The sequence below is a fragment of the Eleginops maclovinus genome, chromosome 19, assembly GCF_036324505.1.
Source record: "Eleginops maclovinus isolate JMC-PN-2008 ecotype Puerto Natales chromosome 19, JC_Emac_rtc_rv5, whole genome shotgun sequence".
Lineage (NCBI taxonomy): Eukaryota > Metazoa > Chordata > Actinopteri > Perciformes > Eleginopidae > Eleginops > Eleginops maclovinus.
Genome location: NC_086367.1, coordinates 10727056 through 10749948, shown reverse-complemented (window position 1 = coordinate 10749948; position 22893 = coordinate 10727056). Strand labels below are relative to the sequence as shown.

At 42.9% G+C, this 22893-nt stretch overlaps 2 protein-coding genes across 2 annotated transcripts; one reads left to right on the top strand and one right to left on the bottom strand.

Moving 5' to 3' along the window:
- Positions 1 to 2585: 2585 nt before the first annotated feature.
- Positions 2586 to 19078, top strand: LOC134881003 (serine/threonine-protein kinase PAK 4). The gene is made up of 9 exons (XM_063908084.1): positions 2586 to 3033; positions 11405 to 11652; positions 13031 to 13687; positions 14239 to 14772; positions 15346 to 15479; positions 16455 to 16581; positions 16663 to 16788; positions 16922 to 17056; positions 17571 to 19078. Exons 2-9 carry the CDS (start codon positions 11449 to 11451, stop codon positions 17736 to 17738), a joined length of 2085 nt encoding a protein of 694 aa, XP_063764154.1. The 5' UTR covers positions 2586 to 3033; positions 11405 to 11448; the 3' UTR covers positions 17739 to 19078.
- Positions 19079 to 19279: 201 nt separating this feature from the next.
- Positions 19280 to 21167, bottom strand: LOC134881926 (inversin-A). The gene has a single exon (XM_063909536.1). The coding sequence runs from the start codon at positions 21083 to 21085 to the stop codon at positions 19505 to 19507; it is 1581 nt and encodes a 526-aa protein (XP_063765606.1). The 5' UTR covers positions 21086 to 21167; the 3' UTR covers positions 19280 to 19504.
- Positions 21168 to 22893: the final 1726 nt, after the last annotated feature.

Genomic DNA, 22893 nt, shown 5'->3' with positions numbered 1-22893 from the left:
ACACTGCCAGCCAAGATCCTCTCAACTGGTGAGTTCCCAAACTGTCTACTTAAAATTTTGGCTTAGCACTGAGAGCAGCTGAAATTCAGTGATAAACGATAGGCAACACGATGCAGTCTCATCATAATAACACAGCATAACCACATCATAATGCATCCTCCATGGCTCGCTATTTGGCGGGACTTATTAAAAGCTCATCCCCGAGAAAAGCAAGCAGCCAGTGACTTCGATAGCGTCTCAGACAGAAAATCCATAGCTCCCCTTACAGCAGTGGACAGATGGTACAAGCAAGCTACCTTTGCTTAATGCGCTTTGGATAGGCCCTCAGAGAAGAGCTTTTGTCCAGCATTGTTACTTTGATAGACAACACTCAGGCTCCATGGGCCATGTTTTTGCAGTCAGAGCTCTTAACCTATTTTTATGATTTGTCTTTGCATGCACCAGTTCACATAAAGTTTGCACAAGCCTCTACAGCACCTCACTTTTGAATTTTGCATCAAGGTGAACTGCACTTGGCCAACCGTGCATTTAGAGGGACCCCCTTGCAGCCATGCAAAGAAAAAAAAGATGAAGTTAGTCATGATGAGAATGACTTCACTTGTAGGAGCAAGTGAGGAGTTTTTGACTGACTATCCCATTATCTTGATCTATTGTTTTCGTCATTTCGATTTAGTATGTCATAATTGTGACTTCTGTCTCATAGTTGTGGCTTCCAGTACCTTGTAAGTCATAGCTTTGTTTTCATTTCTGCAGTACGGTAGTTGCCTCACTCTTACAGAATAAGAAAGGATTTAAAGGTCATCTGGAAATGTCACTGGATTATGACAATAAATTACATTTGCTATAGCTATATAGGTTGAACCCTGATAACCCCTGGTGTAATCCTTAACAGTTTCATCCAAAACAATAGAATGAATTGATATGCAAACCATTAAGGCAGTATCACTTATACAGCCCCTGGGCTTTCGTTTTAATGACACTGGTGGTTTAAGACGGCTCTCGTCACTGTAAGCCCTTTTTTACATCACAAGCCGGTTTCTACTATTTATCCAAATGGGGGGTTAAGTGTTTTCAGGAGGTGCTTCAGCAAGGTCATGGAGTCTGACAGGGAAGCTGACAAATACATTTAAATAAACCTCTTGAATCCCAAAAGATCTTAGTTAACATAACAATGTCTCTCTCTATGGATGCATGCTAAAAAAGATTGATCAAATAACACTGAGTTAAGACAATACATATAACTCACATAAACAGCACAAGGCAAACTAAATAATTACAGAAAATAATAGAAAGATAAAAAAATACACTTAAAATAAACACACCTTTCCACTTAAAATAACTGTTCCTTTTTTGTGAGTTCAAATAAAAAGTATTTAGGTTAAAAAGAAGAAAGAAAAAGCATTTATTTTTAGCATACATTTATTGATGTTTTAAACCATGTAGTTTCCCTTCACATTGTCCATGCAGATAACAGCCGATAGCAGAAAGCAAACACGACTGTTTTTGTGATAACTGCAAATGTTTGCCTATAAAGACATACATTACAAGACCTTTTAATGGTGCTCGCAGCTCTGAACTCAAAAGATACCAGAGAAGCAAGGCATGCGAGGCAGTAGAAATACAGCCAAGCAAATAAATATCTGTGACAATAATGCTCACGAGAAAGAGTGGAAGAGAGGGAGGGGTCGTGTCTGCTATACCCCCAACAGGCAAATGTGTCATTGTTATGCAGATTGGTTCAGTGGAGCCTTTTTTCCTTGAGTTTATTTGATGTGTACGGAGGAAAATCATTCTTACAGCTTGTTATAGTGCCTCTGCAAGCGTCTCATCATATCCAAGCGCCGTGTAGAACATGTATGCCCCAATTCTGGCTCAGACTGCGAACCATTTCTGCACGACTTGACCCTAATACATTTTCCTGCTTTGTGTCTGCTCTTATGCTGATGTATAAATTATTCAGGAAATGATTGTGGTAAAAAAAGAGTGAGAGGAATGCTTCAGTTAAATAATGAGCATGCTACTCTGTGGCAGTGTTGTAACTTCTTCACCCACAAAGATTTTTGGGTCACAGTGAACTCCAAAAATTGGGAGAACGAGGATTGCACCCTCTACAGAAATAGCCCTGCTCTCTGCCCCCCCCCCCCACCCTCCTCCTCTTCAATGCTTTACAGCTACAACAACCCCTCCTGCCATCTGCCACCCCTAACCCTGTCATTTCATGGATAATGCATTTGACTGAACAGCAGCACACTGGGCGAACGCAGCGCACTCGTGTTCGCATATCACCCATATTACGTGCAAAGGAGACAGATAGATGGAAGGCAGTGAGGGAGGGGGAGAGGAAGGGTGAAAGGTATCCCAGGTGATGAGGTGAGTCGAAGCTCTCCTCTCCTTACAGTCACTGGAAACCGGCACACATGCACACGCTGCTATCAATTCTTTTGCTGCCCAATGAGGGAGTGGGAGGAGGCAGAGAAGGAGGGAAGTGATAAGAGAGAGAGGAAGGTGGGAGGGAGAGCGTGTGTGTGTGTGTGTGTGTGTGTGTGTGTGTGTGTGTGTGTGTGTGAGAGAGAGAGATAGAGAGACAGCAAACCAGAGCAGGAGAGGGAGTGGGGGGGGATGGAAGGAACTGTATGGGGCCGTGGTATTTTCTCCTCCTGGATGCTGCCTTTCCTCTTCATGGCTTTGTCCCCCTTTTGTACGGACAGCCTGTGTGTCCAGGATCAGGCACCGGCACACGGAACAGCACTCAGCCTCGGAGCCCGGGATGAATCAGTCCCAACAAAGAGCCTTTGAGATGTGTGCTTCTGCCTGGAGGGAGGAACGCATCAGGCTTTCCCAGGCAAGCGGCAGCCTGCAGTGTGCGTTGGCTTGAGAGCTCCTCGTCGTCGTATGAGAGAGAAGGAGAGCAACGTGTATGTCCGTGTGTGTGTGAGTGTGTGTGTGAATGTGAGTGTACAATAGTGTATGTGCTCAGTCTTGCTCCAAATCCTTCCTGGTGGAGAGAGGCTCCCTTCTTCACTACGCGGCAAGGTAAGGGGGATGGCACATTTTATATATTTTATCCCTCTTCTAACAATGATTTATCCCTCCAGAGATTCAGCTTCCACGGTAAGGAGAGTTGGGTAATGAGGGGGAGGTGGTTGGGAGGAAAAGGGAAAATAGGCTTAATGTCATCGATAAGGAGTGGGGTAGTCGGTAGGCATCAGCCGTGGTGGAGGACGAGAAGAAGGAGGTGGAGAGGAGCAGAATGCAATGCAGCCAGGTGCTGGTGGCAGGGTGAAAAGGAGAAAAAAAGGGAAGACAGAGAGAATGTATTCATTGAAGGACTGCATCTCAAAAGAGCCTTCACCTTATGCTCACCCCTCCTCTTCAAAAACCCCACATACCCTCTCTCCCTCTGTGCCTCTGTCGCTTCTCTCCTCAACCTCTATTTCAAAGAAAAAGGTTACAACAATCCCAAAAATATTGTCTCCCTCAACATGGATCACCCTTTACAAACACAGACATTGGCACTGCCACACTGAAAACAGGAGCTTCCTGTTTTTACCATTGTGTGTGGGTTCAAGTGTGTGTGTGAACGCTAAGGTGATCTTTCAGGTCCTACCAGAGGAATTAAGTATATATACACACTCAGCAGTAGATGCGTGCTTTGACATGTGACTGTATTTTGTTAACATAATAGACTTTCATCCATAAATGTAATAATTGGAAACCTGTTGTGTTAGAGCTTGCTTGAAAGTGGGAGGCGATGTTTGAACTGTGCTCTGTTTGAATTTAAGACATTAAGGAAGCCGCTCCATGCTGTTGAAAACAGACTTGCAGAGTCTCTCTTTTAGTCTTTCTATTAGATGCTACATTGAACCACCCAGTGAAAATCAATTTGAGGCTAAGGTGTTTTAAAGAGGTGTATAGATTTTAGTTTCTTCCAATGCTTCAGCGTCACCATTGCACTCATTCTTATTGACAGAGTTGTGACATTCACGCACTTGCTTAAGAGTTGTGACTCAGACAAAGACTTAAAGTAATCAACGCAAGGAATTAGATAAGATCCGCAGCTGTAGGTTTTCTGAATTAGTGTCTTTGGTAGTGCAATACTTCAGTCGGATGATGTAACTGACCATGTGTTAGTGTCTCAGGTTACTCATTGATATTCAAGAAGACGGAGGATGAGAAAAAGGGTAGAGGATGTGACAGAGAAGGTCTCTTTGGTGATTGCACACACACAAACAGACACACACAGCTGGACCTCTGCTTCACTTAGTGAGATGTTTTGGCTCCGCTTAGGAATTGTGTCGAAGTTCTTTTGGGGCCATCTTTTTTCGACCCTTTCCTATTGGCGCAACACAAACCCTCAGCACAGACTCTAGTCCATGTAGTGAGAAACAGGACAGGACAGGCAGTGATCGTGTCTTGATACATGACAGCATGCAGGTGTAGGTGTTACATCATTGTCAGAAGCCCTACTGTTTTCACAATTGTTTTCAGTGCTTGTGTCATGTCTGCCTATGTAGGGTGCGGCGTGCATTAGCAGCTTAGCGTCATCAACGACCATAAGACGCCAAGCACTAAGGATTAAAACGGCATCTAAATTAGAGCAGCGTGCCATGATTCCCCTCTGTGGGCTGAAACAGCGCCCACGCTGGGTGACATGGGACGGCAGCAGAGCCGGCACAGATTGATACTGTAAAGGAGTCTGATGTTAAAAATGGTTACAGCTTTGTCCCTGGGAGAGACACTGAGGCCCGGGCAAAAAATATATAAATCAAAGCTTTCATAAGGACATGCGCGTACAGTAAAGCTTGCGCTGAGGCCTGGCGCATCAATAAATTAGACCCAAGAGGGAAGAGTTGGGCTCGTACTATTGGTCCAGGCTGATCATACGTCTCTATCAGCACAGCGTCAAATTGTTCAAAGCACTTGTGAGAGCCAAGAGGATCTTTAATTAAACAGAGTGTTGGTCAGTGCTGCATTTCTGTACTCTCCTGAATAGCCCTTAGCTACTATATATATATATATATATATATATATATATATATATATTGTTTGACTGCATGGAAAAGCATACTTCCCGAGTTAGGAGTGTGTTTTTTAGTGTTGTGTCAGCATCAATCCAACATCCCATAAAGGCCCCAGGATGCTAGAAGTGCTGCTTTTACAATGTCATTATGTTAAGGTGTTTGGAGAATGTGATTATAGCTTTTACTGTACCTTTATGGCCATGCTCTTAGCTGAGGGGCACAACAAACTAGTTTTCTTGTCCATTATCTCATCTGGGAGAATCAGTCCCAATATGTCAGGTGACAGAATGATATACGCCCTCTGTTGATGCAAGTGTCCTGTCCTCAAATCCCCTTCAGTGGCTTGTTTACTGCAGACAAAGCTGCCTAAGATGACAGAGAAAAGCGGTTACATCCTAAGAAGATTCCTGCTATTCTTGCCATTAAGTAAGAAATAAAAATGTGTGAAGATTAACTTTCAAGGCTCTGACATTTAAATCTATGATCACCTATTTAACATCTTCATTCATTTAATTTGTCCTTTTCTTCCCTTCCACCTCTTTTTAAGTCTCACCGTGTCCACACTCTCCTTTCCTCCAACACTTTCTCTCCTCCCTCTCATTTCTTGTTTCCTCCTGTCAATATTAACACAAGACTGATGCTCACTCCTGCGCAGATCTCTGCCCTTGAAGAGCTGACAGCTCACATTGTTGGCAACGGACATCACAAATGTCCTATACACACCCAATCCTGAGGCCTTTTCTTACTCATTCAGTGCACAAGAAAGTGACAGACAGGCTATTTGATTGTTTACTTTCTCAGAATTGTAATGCTCTAGGACTTCAAACCATTTCAGACTTGAACTTCTTAATAAAGAGGTTTGAGTGAAAGCCTACACATGACGCATCGCTGCGAGTTATGTGACATTTAAAATACTGAAGATATGTCACTATCCATGAACTCTCTGTGTGAATATAGGTCATTGCTGCTTAATACCCAATTTAAAAGAAACTGAAATGTAAATGCAGAATGTAATATAATTTCAATGAATATTGTTGCCTCTGACTATTTTTTATTGTACTGAGAAAGGTGTTGTTTGACTGCTTTAGCAAAAATGGCACACATCCTCACTTGTAGTTTCTATTTTTTGCTAAAGCTTTTGTAGTTCCAAGTAGCTGCTTCAATGTCAAGCATATCGCAGACAAATAGACTCAAGTCATGTTATCTTTGTGAGGGTTTAACTATGAATAGTGTTGCTTTGATGTAAATGCTAACATGCTCACAATGAGAGTGCTAACGTTCAGTTGTCATGTGCCGTTTAGGCTGATGGGAATGTGCTCATTACCTCCATTGTAAGGATGTGTTGTTTTTGGTGCTGAGTCACAGGGCAGATACAAAAAATAGTTTTCCCCTAGCGTTAGCATTGTGAGATAGGGCATGGCTTTGGAAGCGCTCAATGATCTCCAACTGCCACTGTTTTTGCATATATTTCAGACCAAAGTTTAGTAGATTTGGGCATTAGGAAAGGTCTGGGAATTACCCAAACTATTACAAAACTATAGATTTACGTGTACATTTAGGTACTTGTGTATACTTGTATTTTGTCATGATTTTACTGTATTTTCTGTCTTTTTGAGGGCTCCGTTGAAAACAGAATGGTTAATCTCAAGGGGTTTATTGACAAACGGATTCACCCTCCTGAAAACGCATGACAATCCATCACGTTGTTGCTGAAACGTTTCAGTCTGGAGCAATGTAGAGTTCAAACTGAGCGACAAACCAACCAACTAAACAACCGACATGACCACCACTAGCTGCTAGCATGGCTACAAAAAAAAGCTCACAAGCTATGCCAAATTTACCCAATGACCAACTTTGCAGAGGCAGGAGATGTGTGCCATACTGAAACATTCCTTTTATTCAAAGCACTTTTCGAAGCATGATGTTTCAGATCAATAACATAAAATATGCATGACAGTAACGTGTTATTCCGTGTCATTGAACACATCTTATTATATCAATTGTTGTCTCCTATTGGCAATCCTCCCATGTCTGCAGAGGTGACTTCAAAGAGAAAACAGACATCCACCTAAATCATAAACACTGCTATTGTACCGTCCGGTCACGTCCAGCTCTTGTATTTTTTTATGCCCTCAGATGGTGCGTGTATGTGTGTGTGTTTTACAAAGCTGAAGGAAAAGGGAGAGATGACCAACCCCTTCTTCCCTCTTGAGAACCAGTCTCATTACACTCAAAGGGCAGAACGGTCATCATAATGAAGCTGATATAAGGGCAATCTCTAAGCCCCCCACGCTGCACCGCAGAGTCCAAAAACAGCAGCTGATTGCTATCTATGCCACTATAAAATAGATGAAGCCCCCTGTAATTCAGCGTAGCGCTCTTATGCAATACATGCATCGACAAACACAAAGAGGGGATTACCTTATCTCCATCTTCTCCCACCCTCACCTCACTATTTGACATGAATCCTGTATAAAATAAACACGCGTCTGGAGCCAGAGAGGAGAGGGGGTTGCATGATGTGTCCTAAAATTAGATCAGTGAAGGACTGAACACCATACTAATCCTCCTGCGTGCACAGTCACCTGCACACTCGCTACATTTCTGCATGCATGCCAACAGAAAGGTTGAAGCAGAAATCAGGGCAAATGGGAAAAAAAAAAAATCATTCAACAGAGCTTGGAGCACTAACATCGTGCAAATCCAATATCTCTCTTATCTGTCGATCCCCTCCCACTCATCTGCAACGCAACCTGCTCGGGGTGATTTGAACATGAGAGAAATGTGAGCATGCCCTTTCCTCATCAGTCATGTTGTGTGTGGGAAACGTATGGATTGCCTGCTTGCATTTCTGCATGGCATGAAGGGGCCCGCATGCGCCGTCAGGTGAAGTGGTTAGTTTTGGGTTAAGAATATGATTCATTTCTGCCGGGAAGAGGGATGTAAAGCTGTGGCGGTTATGATGGGAAAATGTGATGTCAAAACCTGCATGCTTCATCATCTTTTTTTATTAAGCGGTTTGTGGTAAGTCAGACAAGCAGATACGAACAGCTTTAGACCTTTGTAATTTTTCTGTCTGTGAGATATTAGTTTCCACTGATTTGTGGATTTTCAAGTGTATTTATTATCATTTGCTCCTACACACAGTTGTATGAAGAGAAATACCTAATATACACAATTTTGAAGTGACCTCATCCTCTTTGGCTCTTCATTTCCCTGACAGCCGCCTGCTGAGTTTTGCCTCAGCACTTTGATAGATCCAAGACAAGCCACTGAGGCATAGGGTCAAGTCCCTGCAGTTTAGAGGGATGTGACCAGAAAGCGTGATCAGGCGCTGTGCAAGTTCAGCTCTCTGCATACTTATTTATACTACTGGCTCAGAAATCAATGGCATATGGTTATCAAGACAGTCATAAGCTTGGCAGAGTGAGAGGGGTCAATATAGGGCCAGTTGCTTGTGATTAAAGCTTGTAAATCAATAATTGCATCAACGTTTTAATTCATTTTGCCTGAGCATGAATCAACAAAGTGTATGCGTGTTTCTACTTGCCTCTTATATCACATTGGTTCGAAAAACGAGGGTGAATAATGTGATATGTTCTCTTCTCTGCAGCTTTAAATGGATAAATCTTGATGCTTTACAAAGAAGCCTTTCTATTTGCTCTGTTATCACCCCATTATTGCTGGCACTTGAGGACTTTAGCAGTTTGGATTTGACTCATGAGTAAATATTGATTGATCTGCTTGTAAAAGGATACATGAGCGCAATGTGTAAATATTTGTTCAGGCAATGCCAACATCTTTTAAATAGCTATCTAAGCAGATATAAAAGACGGGAAAAGCAGAGATGGCAATCTTCTGTTTCTCAGCTTGTTTTCTCAAGCGTTCGTTAAACAAAAAGCAGCCGCAATTGATGCTTAAAAGCCTTTCTGTGTCTGTAGGATTGAACTTGGTCCCTGTCTCATGCAGGTGTGACTATAATCTCAGCCCTGAGTCTTCTCTCCGCACCTCCTGAGAGCCTGCAAACCATAATGTCCCTGTCATATGGAATTAAAGTCCTTCCGAGCACCACATTATGTACATAGGGAGAGCACAGAGGGATACGCTTACGCAACACTTAGCATATTAGCCTTGGGATTAAATTATCCTTGGAGGAAGACACCCCCCATCAACACTCACCCCGCCTTCCTATAATGAGGCAGGTTTAGTTGATTTGACCAGTGGGCCTGACCTCCTTTTACCCTCTAGTGATGCAGTAGGGCAAGTGGTGTGGGGTAGTCACCGATACAGCTCATAACAGGCAGCATTGATGCCGATTAGAGACGTAGTGGTCTGGGGGTGGAGGAGAGAGAGGTTGCAAGCGTGATCTCTTGCTGAGCCCTGGATGACTGAAACACATTTCCTCAACTCCCACTATTTTACAGAGCATGATGGGAGATTGTATCTGATATTGTAGGGGCACCTTGTAGGCTCTGCATTGGCCATACAAATCAGGGCATTTCAGTGCTACATTCTGCTCACATAGACATTCAATACAAACAAGAGTCTATGGTCACAAGGTGCGTTGAGCTTAATGGTCACATCAGCATGCTTACTAGCTCAAAGTGAAAATGCTTCTATGTTCATGTTAAGCAGGAATCACTTTTGTTCACCAACTTAGTTTAGTGTGTTAGGGTACTAATGTGCTAATTAGTAGGACACCTGACTATAAGCAGACACTCCTGCTGGTTATTAACAACTCAACCATGAAACTGAGGTAACATTACAAAAGCTTGGTGTAGTTTGTGACTTTGTAGATTACCACAAACAACCTAATGAATCAAAGTCAGGGGTAGGAAGCAACTCTTGTGTTGTCCGACGTAAAATTCCTCCTTTTTTTTAATCAAAGGTGTCTCGTGGCTTTGACAAGATCATAGGTTGCGACTTCAGTTACCCATAGGGATGTCAGGCGACAAAGTAGAGTTGTGAAAAATCTTCTAAATATATACTATTCACCATTGCAGAGGGCTAACATTAAATGTGGGGCTGACCTTATCCACATCAGCACATCGCTTAGCTAACTTACGGTAACTCCTGTTTCTCCAAACTGAGAGCATACCAACCAACATCTACTGTTGGTAATACATTGATTATGGATAAGTCCCTTAAGCAAAACTCCTTCAAACATTCAAAGCATCCCTTTAATATGACATAGCCCAATTATCTGTTTTCTCGCTGTGTTTTCTTTTTACACTAAAAATGTAATTGATTTGCTATGTAAACCCATTTGGTACTCCTCGGAGAAAGGAGGGATTGTCATTTTGACAACACACATCGCTTCTTTCTCCTTTTCCCTTTAGTTGAATTCAATGTTTGACTTTTCTTCTCATCAATAATTTGCAGTAACAATGTGTAATTGGTTATATATGGTGACAAACCAAAATCTCACCGGAGGATGGTCCAAGAAAGATTAGGAGGATTAGGAGGAAGTCATCAGTGTTCATCCTCTGGAGACCACGAGTGTCTCTCCCAACTTCCATGGCAATGCATCCAATAGTTGTCGAGATCTTTTGGTTACAAATGACCAACAGACCAGCATTGCCACCCTAGAGCCACAGAGCTAGCCTGCACGTCCTCCATACTGAGGGCTATGAAACAGTATTAATACTAATCATGATACTTACATTTGAGTGATTATCTCTCAGTACAGCTGTGCAGCTGAGGAAATGAGATGTAATGTATTTTCTCCCCCCCTACACTTGAATGGAAAATAAAGCTTAACATACTGTAAAAACCCAGTTAGTGCCTCGCCAAACCCATGGCCATCCATCCAAGGATAAGTGGTTACGCTCACCACAATCATAGGCACACGAGGTACTAATTAGGATGGGATATGAAAGAGTAATAAAGGGTTTATGAAGGATAGCCTGCCATAGGATATTTGTGTGTGTTTGCATGAGCTTGTGTTTGTGTCTGTGTGTCGTCCTGCTAAAGCACTGAAAGCCTGTGGGCCCTGGCCAACCCAGCCGCATGCTCATCAGTAAAATGGCACAGTGAATGAATAAGCCTTGATTGACCAGATATCCTTCATTACACATGTGCTTACAAATCCGTCCTCTCTCCTTGGAGCCATTGTCAGAGGCACAAGCTTGTTACAGCCAGCAAGGCAGTGACATTCATATCCCAAAAATGGAACAGCTTAGAAGAGCCGTTTGAATATTTTCTCCAAGTTGTCATGCCTAATTTCAATGTTGTTACATAGATAATAAAGGGGAAAGTCAGGGGCTACATTGATTTGATCACTGGGAAAGAAAAGGCTTGCTTCAATAGAAATGTAAAAATTACAATTCTGTGATCATGTTTCATCTGACATTTTTACTGAAGGCTGAATCTTTCTGTTACAGGGGCATTTTGAAACGTTCACGCTGTCGTCCTTGTGGATCTGACGATGTTTCGCAAGAAGAAAAAGAAGAGGCCCGAGATATCAGCGCCTAAGAACTTTGAGCACCGTGTCCACACCTCATTTGACAACAAGCGTGGCTGCTTTGTGGGCCTACCGACACAATGGCAGAGCCTGATAGAGAACCTGCGCAGGCCCAAACCCATGGTGGACCCTTCGAGGATCACAGAGGTGGAGCTGAGGCCAAGGAAGGTAAACCACACCTTCCATTCAACTCTTTATTGATCCACTAACCTTACCTTGAACTGATTATTAATGACTAGTGTATCATTCGACTAGCAAAATCATTAAGCTGTCGTTAGTTGTGTACATAAAATAATCTCAGAGAGACTGATGCATAAATCTTGTATGGATGCAGAAGTATCCTTCTGAGCTGCAGAGTGATCTTGCTGTCTCAGAACATGCCATTATCCTCTGATGACAACTTGGAAGGAAGGCCTGCTCCCTTTCCTATCTTTTTGCTTTCTTATCTATCATGGGGCTGGGATAATGACCCTGCTGTGTACACTGACTGTACAATGTTGAATACTCAGAGGGGCTGCAAGATTTATTACTCCATGCAGGCAATTAATAACAGTCCATGGTACCTTTCCACAGATGTCAAGCCGGAGGGATAAAAAAAAGTGCAGGTACAGCAGTGGAAATGCTAGTTAGTGATAAAGCCTGCAAATCTCAGGATTTCTATGCTCATACGGTCGATTCTGTTTGTGATCCTCCCAAAAATAAAACACCAACTTTTTATTAGTTCCCTAGTGCGATTAATGCAGTTCAATATGAGTTGCATATTTCCAGCTCTTAGGTCAGATTTATGGTTTTAATAGCGTCATCAAGATGAGTGCAGTGCTACCTACAATAACCTCATAATGCACTTCAGACTCAGATTTCACTGATAAAGAGAAAAATGCTGTGTGAAATCTGATAAAATATCTATTACATCATCTTCAAGTACAGGATATATCACCATTATCACCTGCCACTCTCTCTTCTCAGAGAGGTGCTATACCTAGGTGAGATGTCATCTGACTTCTACCCCCTGTGCAGATGTAATGGCACCGAACCAGAGAAACAGGAGAGGCTGTTGACTGGCTGTGAACTGAAGATGACTCTAGCCTGAGAGACACTAATGAGCCACCACGCACCCTCTCTTATAGTTGCAATAGTATCACTGCTTTGGCAAAAGATCTTAAGTTTGTCTAATAATTTCTGTCAGGACAGGTTTGCCTTTGCATGCCTGCTTTCTTTGCATACCATCTGAAAGGCTGTGGTATCATTTATCTGTGATGTCAAGATGTTGCAACGTAGAAGCAGTTGTACAGACTCTGACGTGTCTCCTGATAGATTAATTTGGTATATTTGTCAATGTATTGTCAGAATAAGCCACCGGGGAAATCATTTAAGTTGCTGTCTTTGAAGAATGACAAAGACGCCCTTTACAGATTCTCAAGTCTAAATTTAACTCGCCTCTGAGCAATGATTATGTCACCCTCATTATTCCTTTCAGTCCAAAACCTTACTATAATGTGTTCATGGCAAGTGCAATGTGATAAGATAAACGCCTCTCTTCTTTCAGACAATTGTGCGGGGGAGCATGATCGGTCACGGAGACTACATTGCGGCCATGATCAACGATATGAACCGACTGTCTGTGACCAGTTCAAACTCTCTGAGGAAGAGCAGCCCCTCTGCCAGGAAGAGGGCCCAGTCACTAGGAAGGCTTGGGGAGGTGAACGAGGGAGACTGTTACCAGTACGAGGGCCTTACCCAGGATGATGACGACGACGAGGATGTGGGTCAGTGGAGGGACAGGGCAAGGAACATCCACAGTGAGACCAATACCCCCTACTTGGGAATGAAGAAGAGCATCACTCTGCAGCCCAATGGGATATTGCCAAAAGCCAGGTCCACATATGAAGTCAGCGTCAGCTCCCTGGAGGGACCCTCGCAACCGCTGCAGTCCCAGAACATCCCAGTGTTAAGTCACGGGGCTTATATGAGCGGTGAGGTGGGCAGCGCTCATGAGAGGGTTATATGGAAGAGAGATTTCCAGATGCCCAGGGGAATGCCACAAAACCAGAGACCTATAGCTTGTTTTTACAGCCCAGCTATGACTGTACAGCAACCCCAAGGCGATCAAGCTGCAGTCACTGCAGAGTTCCGGCCCAACGTACCAATGTACATGCACCCCCAGAACAGCCCCGGGAGGCCGTACTCTTCCTATGACCTGAAAGTAAGCCTGTCGTTGCAGCAGTTACTTTGCACAATTTTTGTGGCGAAGTGCACTGGTAATACATTATTCATAGAATTCACAATATATGCTTATTTAAGCTAACGTTATGTGCATCATATTAATACTCAACATGTTTTCGCATGAGCTCTGAATGAATCAAATACAAGTTTTTGGTCACAAAATCATTTCATGCTTAGGTTGTGGAAATTTTAGTGAGGCGTATTGATTGGCTTTACACTAAAGGGGATTAAAGCTCTGGGGTTGACTATGTAAATTAATGGTTAGGGTTCAAATATGAAATGTGGGTTTAAAGTGCCAGAGGGGTTGTAAAAGTTTAGAGGTGGTGTGTTTGGCAAGATCAGAACGGGACACTTGGGTCCGCAACGCAACATCTTTACATGGGTCAAATCAGGTGAAGTGAATGCAGAATAAGTTTCACTTATTGAAATACCTTCACTTTTAAAAGCAGGTCTTGAACCCCAGGCAAGCGGCCAACTCTCTTTCAGCTCCCTCCCTTAATGTTCATCACCCTTTTCTTTTTTACTATACAGGCAGACTCGGCAGTAAGGTACCACTCGGGCTTCTTGCCCACTGGCAACAGCAGTCCTCTTGTGGGCGGCATCAGACCCCAGCGAACAGTGCGCTCCTCGGCTAGTTACACACTTGGCCTGTCGCCTAACATGGGGCTGAGGCCAAATGGGCCCGACCCCTTCCTCAGACACTCTGGATGTCCCAATCCTCCCTACCCCCGGCAAGACAGCCCTTCCCAGCCTCGACCCTCCCCAACAGGCTCACTAGCCACCAGCCCTCCAGGCACTTGCTCCCCTGCTTTTAGACCACCACTACATCCTTCACCCAGACCACCGCCGGACCCACCAAAGGTTACCCATGAACAGTTTAAAGCGGCTCTGCAGATGGTGGTGGACAAGGGTGATCCACGGTCTTATCTGGAGAACTTTGTGAAGATTGGGGAGGGCTCGACGGGGGTAGTGTGTATCGCTACAGAGAAGCACAGCGGCAGGCAGGTGGCCGTGAAGATGATGGACTTGCGGCGGCAGCAAAGGAGAGAGTTGCTCTTCAATGAGGTATAATGTTCAATTTGTGAGTCGCACAAAAGCGAGACACAAATTGCCAACACACAATGCTTTTAAGATTACGGAAACAGATGAGGTCCAGCATATAAAGAACTGTTCCCCTTTTTAAACCTCCAGTTCATTTCACAGGAATGTGGCTACATGGGCTGTACTAACTTTGCATTCCCCTCCTCTGTTGTAGAGGTATGGGCAAGAAAGGGCTTGCACTAGACAGCCTGTACAGGTGGAGGCCGCAAGAGCCTTCTACAGCACTTCAACTAAGCATGATTTTTACATTCAACATTTCTAATGCTTATCTTTGCCAAGAGCATCCATTATTTTTCAACAGAGGTGCTAAGTGCCAAGTTAGCATAGTCCTAAAAGCCTCTAAAATGGGCATAGGGCAAGTTTAATTTAAGCAAAATGTTCATTTAATGCTTACTTAAAGAGGTACTCTGATGATTGCACACAAGAAGTTGAGTTTGCTAAAAACTGTTGCATATTATCACATTGAAGAAACCAAAAGTGGCCCAATCATTTTGTATCTCTAAATATTTAGATTTGTACGTAAATGTTGTATTGCAGGTTGTCATCATGAGAGACTATCAACACAGGAATGTGGTGGAGATGTTTAAGTCAGCCCTGGTGGAGGAGGAGCTGTGGGTTATCATGGAGTATCTACAGGGTGGAGCACTGACCAACATTGTATCTGAAACCAGGTATGAGCCCCCCTAGGGGATTATTTTAAGCTTCATTGGTGCATTTCTGTTCGGGTTATGATATCATTTTTAATAACTAAATCAACCACAAGGGGGTAGTATAGTATCGGCTGTGTAGGGAACAGTGATGGTTACCAACAGAAAAAATACTCACAAAGACTGTCATTCAGCCTTCTGTCTCACTCCAATAAATAATTTGATTACGTAATCAAATCTGTGCATGTTTAGATGCCAGGTGGAAAGTCAGTTTTCAGTGAGGATTTTATTTCCCGATGCTTTTGTCCAGTAGCGCATACATCAACATTAATGAAAATATATCGACCTGTAGAAGGGAGTAGACTTTTGACAGGGCATAATTGTTTTGAGATGTCAATGTATTTTGCTTGAATCAAAGGGCTGAAAAGATTTCTGTCAAGCCAGATGACACATAAAATGAGCCAACTGTTTGACAAACACTGTTTGTCAAACACTGAGGTCATCACTGAATTGAAAGAACAATGAATTATTAGGGTCCTTTTCCTTTTCTATTTTCCTTGGCTGCAGTGTAGTGTGAAATATTTTTGCCTATGTTAATGCATGAAGTGATTTCCTGCTTTTCTTTTAAATATGACAATAATCATGATTAGGACAATACAGCACTCTGTTTTGTGACCCACTTTCAGTCAACACATGACCTTGCTTGCTGTTTGAAATGGACTTTTGTCTCCTGTTTATATTTTACTTTGGTTTTTTCACTTAAATATCAAAGTCACATTAACACTGTGGAGTAATGACGATGTTTTGTTGGTCTTCAGCTGTGTGGGAGTTGCTGTTTTGAACCTTCCACTCTATCGCTGCTTTTAATGTGCTGTGACTCATTGATTTCAACTTTGTCGGCTGTTGATTTGTCGTAACTAGTATTGGAAAAATGTGAAATGTTAATGTAATATCTGTTTGTGTATGTGTGTGTAAACTTGTATGCGTGTCATTGTGTAGGCTGAGTGAAGAGCAGATTGCCACGGTGTGTGAAGCTGTTCTGCAAGCCCTGGCCTATCTCCATTCGCAGGGAGTCATCCACAGAGACATCAAGAGCGACTCTATACTGCTCACTTTAGATGGACGGGTATGACATGTTGTTACACATCCTTTATTCCTTACTTTCGTGAGTGTCTTGATAGTAAGGCCTTTCTCTTTTTCCCCACAGGTAAAGCTTTCAGACTTTGGCTTCTGTGCTCAAATCAGCAAGGACATCCCTAAGAGGAAATCTTTGGTGGGGACACCCTATTGGATGGCTCCCGAAGTCATCTCCAAATCACCATATGGCACAGAGGTGAGGAGGCAAACATTCAAAGGCATCCAGACTGAATAACAGTGGTGATCTTGGTCATGTAGCATACATGCCAAAAGTGGCAATCTGTTCTGTAAGCACTGTTACATCATTCAAACGTGTGATTTTTCACCAGGTGGATATTTGGTCAATGGGTATCATGGTGGTGGAGATGGTGGATGGAGAGCCCCCGTACTTCAGTGAGACCCCTGTAGCAGCTATGAAGAGACTAAGGGATGAACTGGCTCCTACTGTCCGAAATGTCACCCAGGTACGGAAACAGCCAGAAATGAAGGTCACAACACAGTCTCTTTCCATGTCCATGCGATGACAGTGTTTAAAATGTCCTGACCAACTACTGAAAGGATTAACTGATTTTTTGGTAAACATTCATGCCACCGCCTGGATGATTTTTAATAATTGTTCATATATATGCATATGTGTCGATATAAACCAACAATGTACAGTAAGTGATAGGAAAAAAAAGGCCATCTTCATAGTTCAAATTGCAAAAAAGCAAAAGGGACATCTTTTTTTAAATGTCGATGGATAGAAAAATATCTTCCCTGCTAAAAGTGAGTTTGGCATCAGTCGGATATAAGCCATACTAGATTTCAATATATTGACCCATGGGAACATATATGTTGAACATTTGACGTAGGGAAAAACATTGTTGAGAACATCGAAGCTCCGCTGTCAATATATATAATTGACGAAATGTAGCAACTACTGCAATAACAATATATTGATGTTAAAATAAATGAATCCATTGCTTTGTGCTCCAGGTCTCTCCAGTTTTAAAAGACTTCCTGGACCGTATGCTGACCCGGGACCCATTAGAACGGGCCAGTGCCACTGACCTGCTGGAGCACCCCTTCCTGCTGCAGAGCGGGTCACCTCAGTGCCTGGTCCCGCTGGTAGAGCAGTACCGCAAGCGCATGTCCCGTTGCTGACCAAGTGGGGCTCCCGCTCCCCCAACATTCACCTTCAGTCTGATATGTCCAGGCGTGGACCAGCATCGAGGTCCAACTCCTCTAGCACCCAGGCCAAAAGGAGATCAGCTCCAGAGAAGCAGACCCAGACAGCATGTTGCTGCAAGAGTGATTGTGGCAGGACGGCAAGTTTGGCTGACGGACACCGCATGGTCTCAGGCATGAGAGAAGCACTTTAGGAGCGAGTATAAGGCAGCATGCAATTCCTCACCACTGGACTCGGGTTCGATCCGAATATTGATCGGCTTCCTGTAACATTCAGTAGGATTCAACACAACCAAACATGGTGCATATCAGCAAAAATCAATATTTCACGTAACTATATGTAATGAACATGTGCTACTCTAAGATCCTTTATAGTGTTCGTGGTGGGCATTATAGCTAGCAGTTTAAAGCTTATAAAGCTGGTGTTAGGCTCAAAACACTGTAGCTCATTGTGACATTATTAGGAAGTATAAAGATACCTCTGCACATTCACTGTCTTTGTTATGGAAACTGGACAACAACCTGGTCCGTACACTCTTTGCATGGCCAAATGGAGGCACACCTGGCCCAATGCGAATGCTTGAATATGTACTAAACTGGGATTTGAAAGACAATTCTCCTTTATTAGCATTACACAAGGGTAGATGAAAGCCCAGCTGCTACTATTGGAAAATCACTAGTTCTATATTCCTCTTTTTCATATTTATTTCCAAATGGTGTTGTGGGTTGTTTGTATGACGTGAAGTTGCAAATAAGGTTTCATTATTTAATGGACTTGAAACAAAAGCAGATAAATTAATAATGTAAATAAATACTGAATATTAGGTCCTTGTACCTTGCTGATCTACTGCAGTAAATTATATATAGAGATGAATTCTACATTTTACTTTTACTGAAATGTGAGTGTATAGTTGTATGTGCGTATGTCTGTATGTGTGCATGTGTGTGTAAGCACATAGGCACACAGATGTGTTTGAGGTGACATTTCAGTGTTTGCTTCTGATACAGCCCTATTTGTATTGTGACAGACTTTTTAAAACCACAAGATGTGTGTGTTGCTCCTCCAGAAGATGTGTATGACTGTAATTTGCATTTGTTTGCCTAGATAAAGCACACAGGCCTGGCATGTGATGCTGCAGGATGTCCACCTGCTGCTGAGAAACACTTTGCACATAGTCTTTGTATTCAGACACGGATACATGTTGACGCGTTTCATGTATTTCTATTTCTGTGTGGGTCATTCGTGAAAAGAGAATTACACATTTTTATTTTGTATAAATCAATAAACGATGCATATGAAATTGGAACAAATTGAATCCAGCATTTCTCTCGTTTACTCACACAAACATACACATGAGTACTGGTATTTGAAAGTATTTATTAGGTATTCAGCATAATTCATACATTGCAAAGTGAATTTCTTCAAGCTTAATACATACAATATTTCTTATAAACACAGAAGCAATATCAAATCCATTTAATTCCATACAATATAAATGTTATTTATGTGTGTGAAACAAAAATAATTTCCATTGACTGATTATTTAAAATATATTTTAGCAAAAATGTAAGCAGCTGTATGCAACTGAACAGATAACTTTAAAAGCTTGTTATTCATTAACATAGAAACACATAAACTGCATCACAAGCAAAGGTTATTATTTCTCTCAATAAATAGAATATACGACCCAGAAATGGAATTGCATTGACCCCACCTGCTATTGCTTGACTCTGTTCTTATTCTAATCGAGGGCGGACTGAGAGGAGCAGCTTTCAAACTCACATTTCACTCCGCTGATGCTGTCGACGCTCGGCTGGCTGTTGACCTGCTGGTGTGTGTGCGAGAAAGGGAAGGTTTCTGAGCGCGAAATCCTCCCTCGGCCATTTGAGGAGCCAGATGAACAGTCTATCACCATCCTCATGAACTCTGGAGCGGTGAACCGACGCAGCAATCTGGTCCCCAGGCCCATGAACCCCGGGGTGCGGATTGGGACCTCCCCTGTGGCAAAAAGCAGCTTGTTGTGTCTGTCGGTCTGGCCCAAGCTTCCCCTCTTCTGCTGCTCTCTTCTACCTGATGGAGCCAAGTCATTAGCTTCTTCTCTCAGTGATTTGACATTCTCCTCGAGTGCCATCACTGGCTGACTCTTGCCGTTTGAAAGAGGTTTTGGCACGGAGACAGTTTTGTCAGAATCATTTGTCAGGCCCCGGGTGTTCCCTTGACATTCAATCTTATCTATCAGGCATCTCTCATCCTGTAGTGAGGCTCTCTTTAATTTGCTGGCTGACAGGCTCATGTCGTGCACATCACCCTGATAAGACTGCTTTCTGCTGCTCAGAAGGTCCAGGTTAAATGACTTTGCTTTTCCCCAGAGAGGAAAACTAACTGGGGTTGGCTCTTGGAGTCCAGTGTCTCTCTGGCTTGGCTCAGGTAGAGAGTTCAGTGTTTTAGCTCTTAGCTCTCTAAACTGGCAGTTCTGCTGTTGTTTAGTGGTGAAGAGTTCTTTGTGATCCCCCTCAGTCTTGCTTTTCTCTATCTGAGGAGGCAGAGCCCAGCTTTGGCGACAGTTGTCGTCTTGAGACTGACTCCTCGGACATCTGAAGCGGCTCCACAGCCCACTGCTGTCTCCAATCTTCTGTCTCTGAAATACTTCGGGCAGTTTGTCTTCGTTTTTATTCAGCTGCTTGGAAAACCTCTCCAGAACGTGCCGGGGAAGCCTTTTGGGCAGCTGGCACTCTCCTTCACTGATGGTCCTTGAATCAGCAAGAGGATCATCTGTGCTGACGCCTCTCCTGCAGGGAAAGTTCAGAATCTGCACACACTGTTTGTGTCCAAAGAACCTGGCTACCTCTATGGCCGAATGACCAGCGTTATTGGGTCTGTCCAGTCTCAGTCCAAGTCTTTTGAAAGCCCGGACAAGAAACTCCAGGACCTGGCTGTGCCCAGAAAAAGCACCATACATTAGAGCGCTGTTACCCCAGGCGTCAAAGACTTCTGGGTCAGCATTGAACTGCACAAGAAGCTTGACAACATCCAGATGACCCACCTCACAGGCATGGCTCAGGGCAGTGCGACCCTCCTCATCCTGGCAGTTGACATCGGCCCCTTTATCCAGCAGCAGGCGGGTGAACTTGGCCCTGGTCCCGGGGTCTTGCAGGCAGACAGCATACATGAGCGGGGTGCGGCTGTTTTCTGTCTTAGAATTGATGATGCGTCCGTCCAAGGCGTCCAGGATAAAGCGTGCGAGGTGAACTTTACCGCCGTGCATAGCATCTAAAAAGGTCTTAGTGCCAGAGCCTTGGCGTAAATCTTTAGGGCGCATCATTCTTGAACAGATACTTGTGGAGCCGAGACTTCAAGTGATTTGAGACAAAAAGTGAAAAATCAGGAGAGAAAATGTGACAGTGAGTGCATTTACTTCAGAGTAAGACTCATAGAGGAGCTGCCGGTGTTTTTATACCTCCCTCCCCACATGCTCTCCACACGTTGCCTAGGAAACAAATGTCTGAGGACCATTATGCAGTGGCAGCATCCATTCAGCCCAAGCACTTGCTGCCTGGAGAGACATATATGCTATTTGAACAGAATAATTACTCATGGAGAAAAAAGATTCCAATGTGTTTCATTTGAGGTTAAATGAACTTAAATGCACCATTTTCATTTATGTTTAGTATAAATGTACCTAATTAACACATACCTCTTTTTTTATACAGCTTTGTGTTATGTCCCATTTAAATAAAAGGCAACCCTTTTATTAGTAAGCTTACCAAACGTTTGAGGAAATCTTCAAAAACAGCATGCCTTTTAAATGCTGCATCCATCAATCCACCCAGTGGTTCTGGTTGTAGTTTGCTTCATCCGCAAATCATAACATAGTGCAAGTTCGAATTATTCTACTCTATTATGCCTGTCTCAAGGTTTTATAATAATGACTCTGCCTGAAGGTCTTTCTGTGTCATGGAAAATAGCAAACCTCCAAAAGAAAATACTCTTTTATTGGTTTATGGATGTTATGGAGGACATCAGCATGAGTATATTTGCTTTTTATGAAAAAAATGACATCATTATGATTTTCTTTGTTGTGGTATAAGACTATGTTTATCATGTGTCATTTAAGCACACTGCCAAGCTGCTCTTTTCTGCATAAATTAAATAATAATATTTCTCCAATTTACAGCTTTTAAAGGTCTCCTATTATGCTATATTTTAACAACATATTCTAGGGCAATATCTATACAAAACTTGTCTGTGAAGTGTTTTGCTCAAAATACAAAACAGATCACCCATTGTAGCATACTTCATACCCCTCTATTTCAGCCCTGTTCCTGAAGTGCTGATTCTGTGACTGTCGCTTTAAATTTGAGCTGACCTGAAGTTGGCCACGCCTCTTTGGAGCGTCATTCAGCTCTCTGTCTGAAGAGAGAAGTTTCTAACGGAGATACTCAGCCCACATTTCCGATATGACGTCATAACCGAAGCAAATCTGGATCAGCTTGTTTGTACCGCCGTTTTTAGATATGTGGGTAAGAAGGAAAAGAGAGAGGGTTGTATTTTCTGACACTTTGTGAGTCTCCTTACACACCGGGGACACATTTATGTATAAAAGACATTGAAAAGTGCATTTTGCATAATAGGGGACCTTTAAACTTACTGAATGGTCTACTATTACCCTCAAAAGCACCACATTCAAACACTTGTCTCCTGCATTTTTTCTCAAGGCTTGCATAAAAAAAGTGACATGGACCCCTTGTAAGCAGCTGTTCTCCCCCACAAGATCAACATTTCATTATAATTGCTAATATAAATCTCAGCAGGGCCATAGCTGTGCCAAACACTAGAGGACTTTCCACCTTCTTCACTGTTCACCATCCGGCTTCATTAAACCCTCAGCGGGTCATTCATCCAGCACTGAGAGCCATTCACTCATCTGAACATGGCTGAAATTCATCAACAGCCATGGAAGTCTTTCAGTGAATGGAAGCTTCTGTTGCAAAAATATATTTGCCACATAGTTTTAAAGAAGGTCATATCATGGCAAGATCTATAAAGGTTTAAATACTTTAAATGCCACTTAAGATTTAGCTTTAAAATGCCCAGATCGACAGGTGTTATGTCCTTAGTATTGATGCTTTC

Bases quoted from the DNA above. Each gene is read 5' to 3' on its own strand.
- LOC134881926 (XM_063909536.1), bottom strand. From the start codon at position 21,085: ATGATGCGCCCTAAAGATTTACGCCAAGGCTCTGGCACTAAGACCTTT.
- LOC134881003 (XM_063908084.1), top strand. From the start codon at position 11,449: ATGTTTCGCAAGAAGAAAAAGAAGAGGCCCGAGATATCAGCGCCTAAG. The intron at 16,582-16,662 runs GTATGACATGTT...TTTTCCCCACAG, and splicing joins TGCTCACTTTAGATGGACGG to GTAAAGCTTTCAGACTTTGG. The intron at 16,789-16,921 runs GTGAGGAGGCAA...ATTTTTCACCAG, and splicing joins AATCACCATATGGCACAGAG to GTGGATATTTGGTCAATGGG.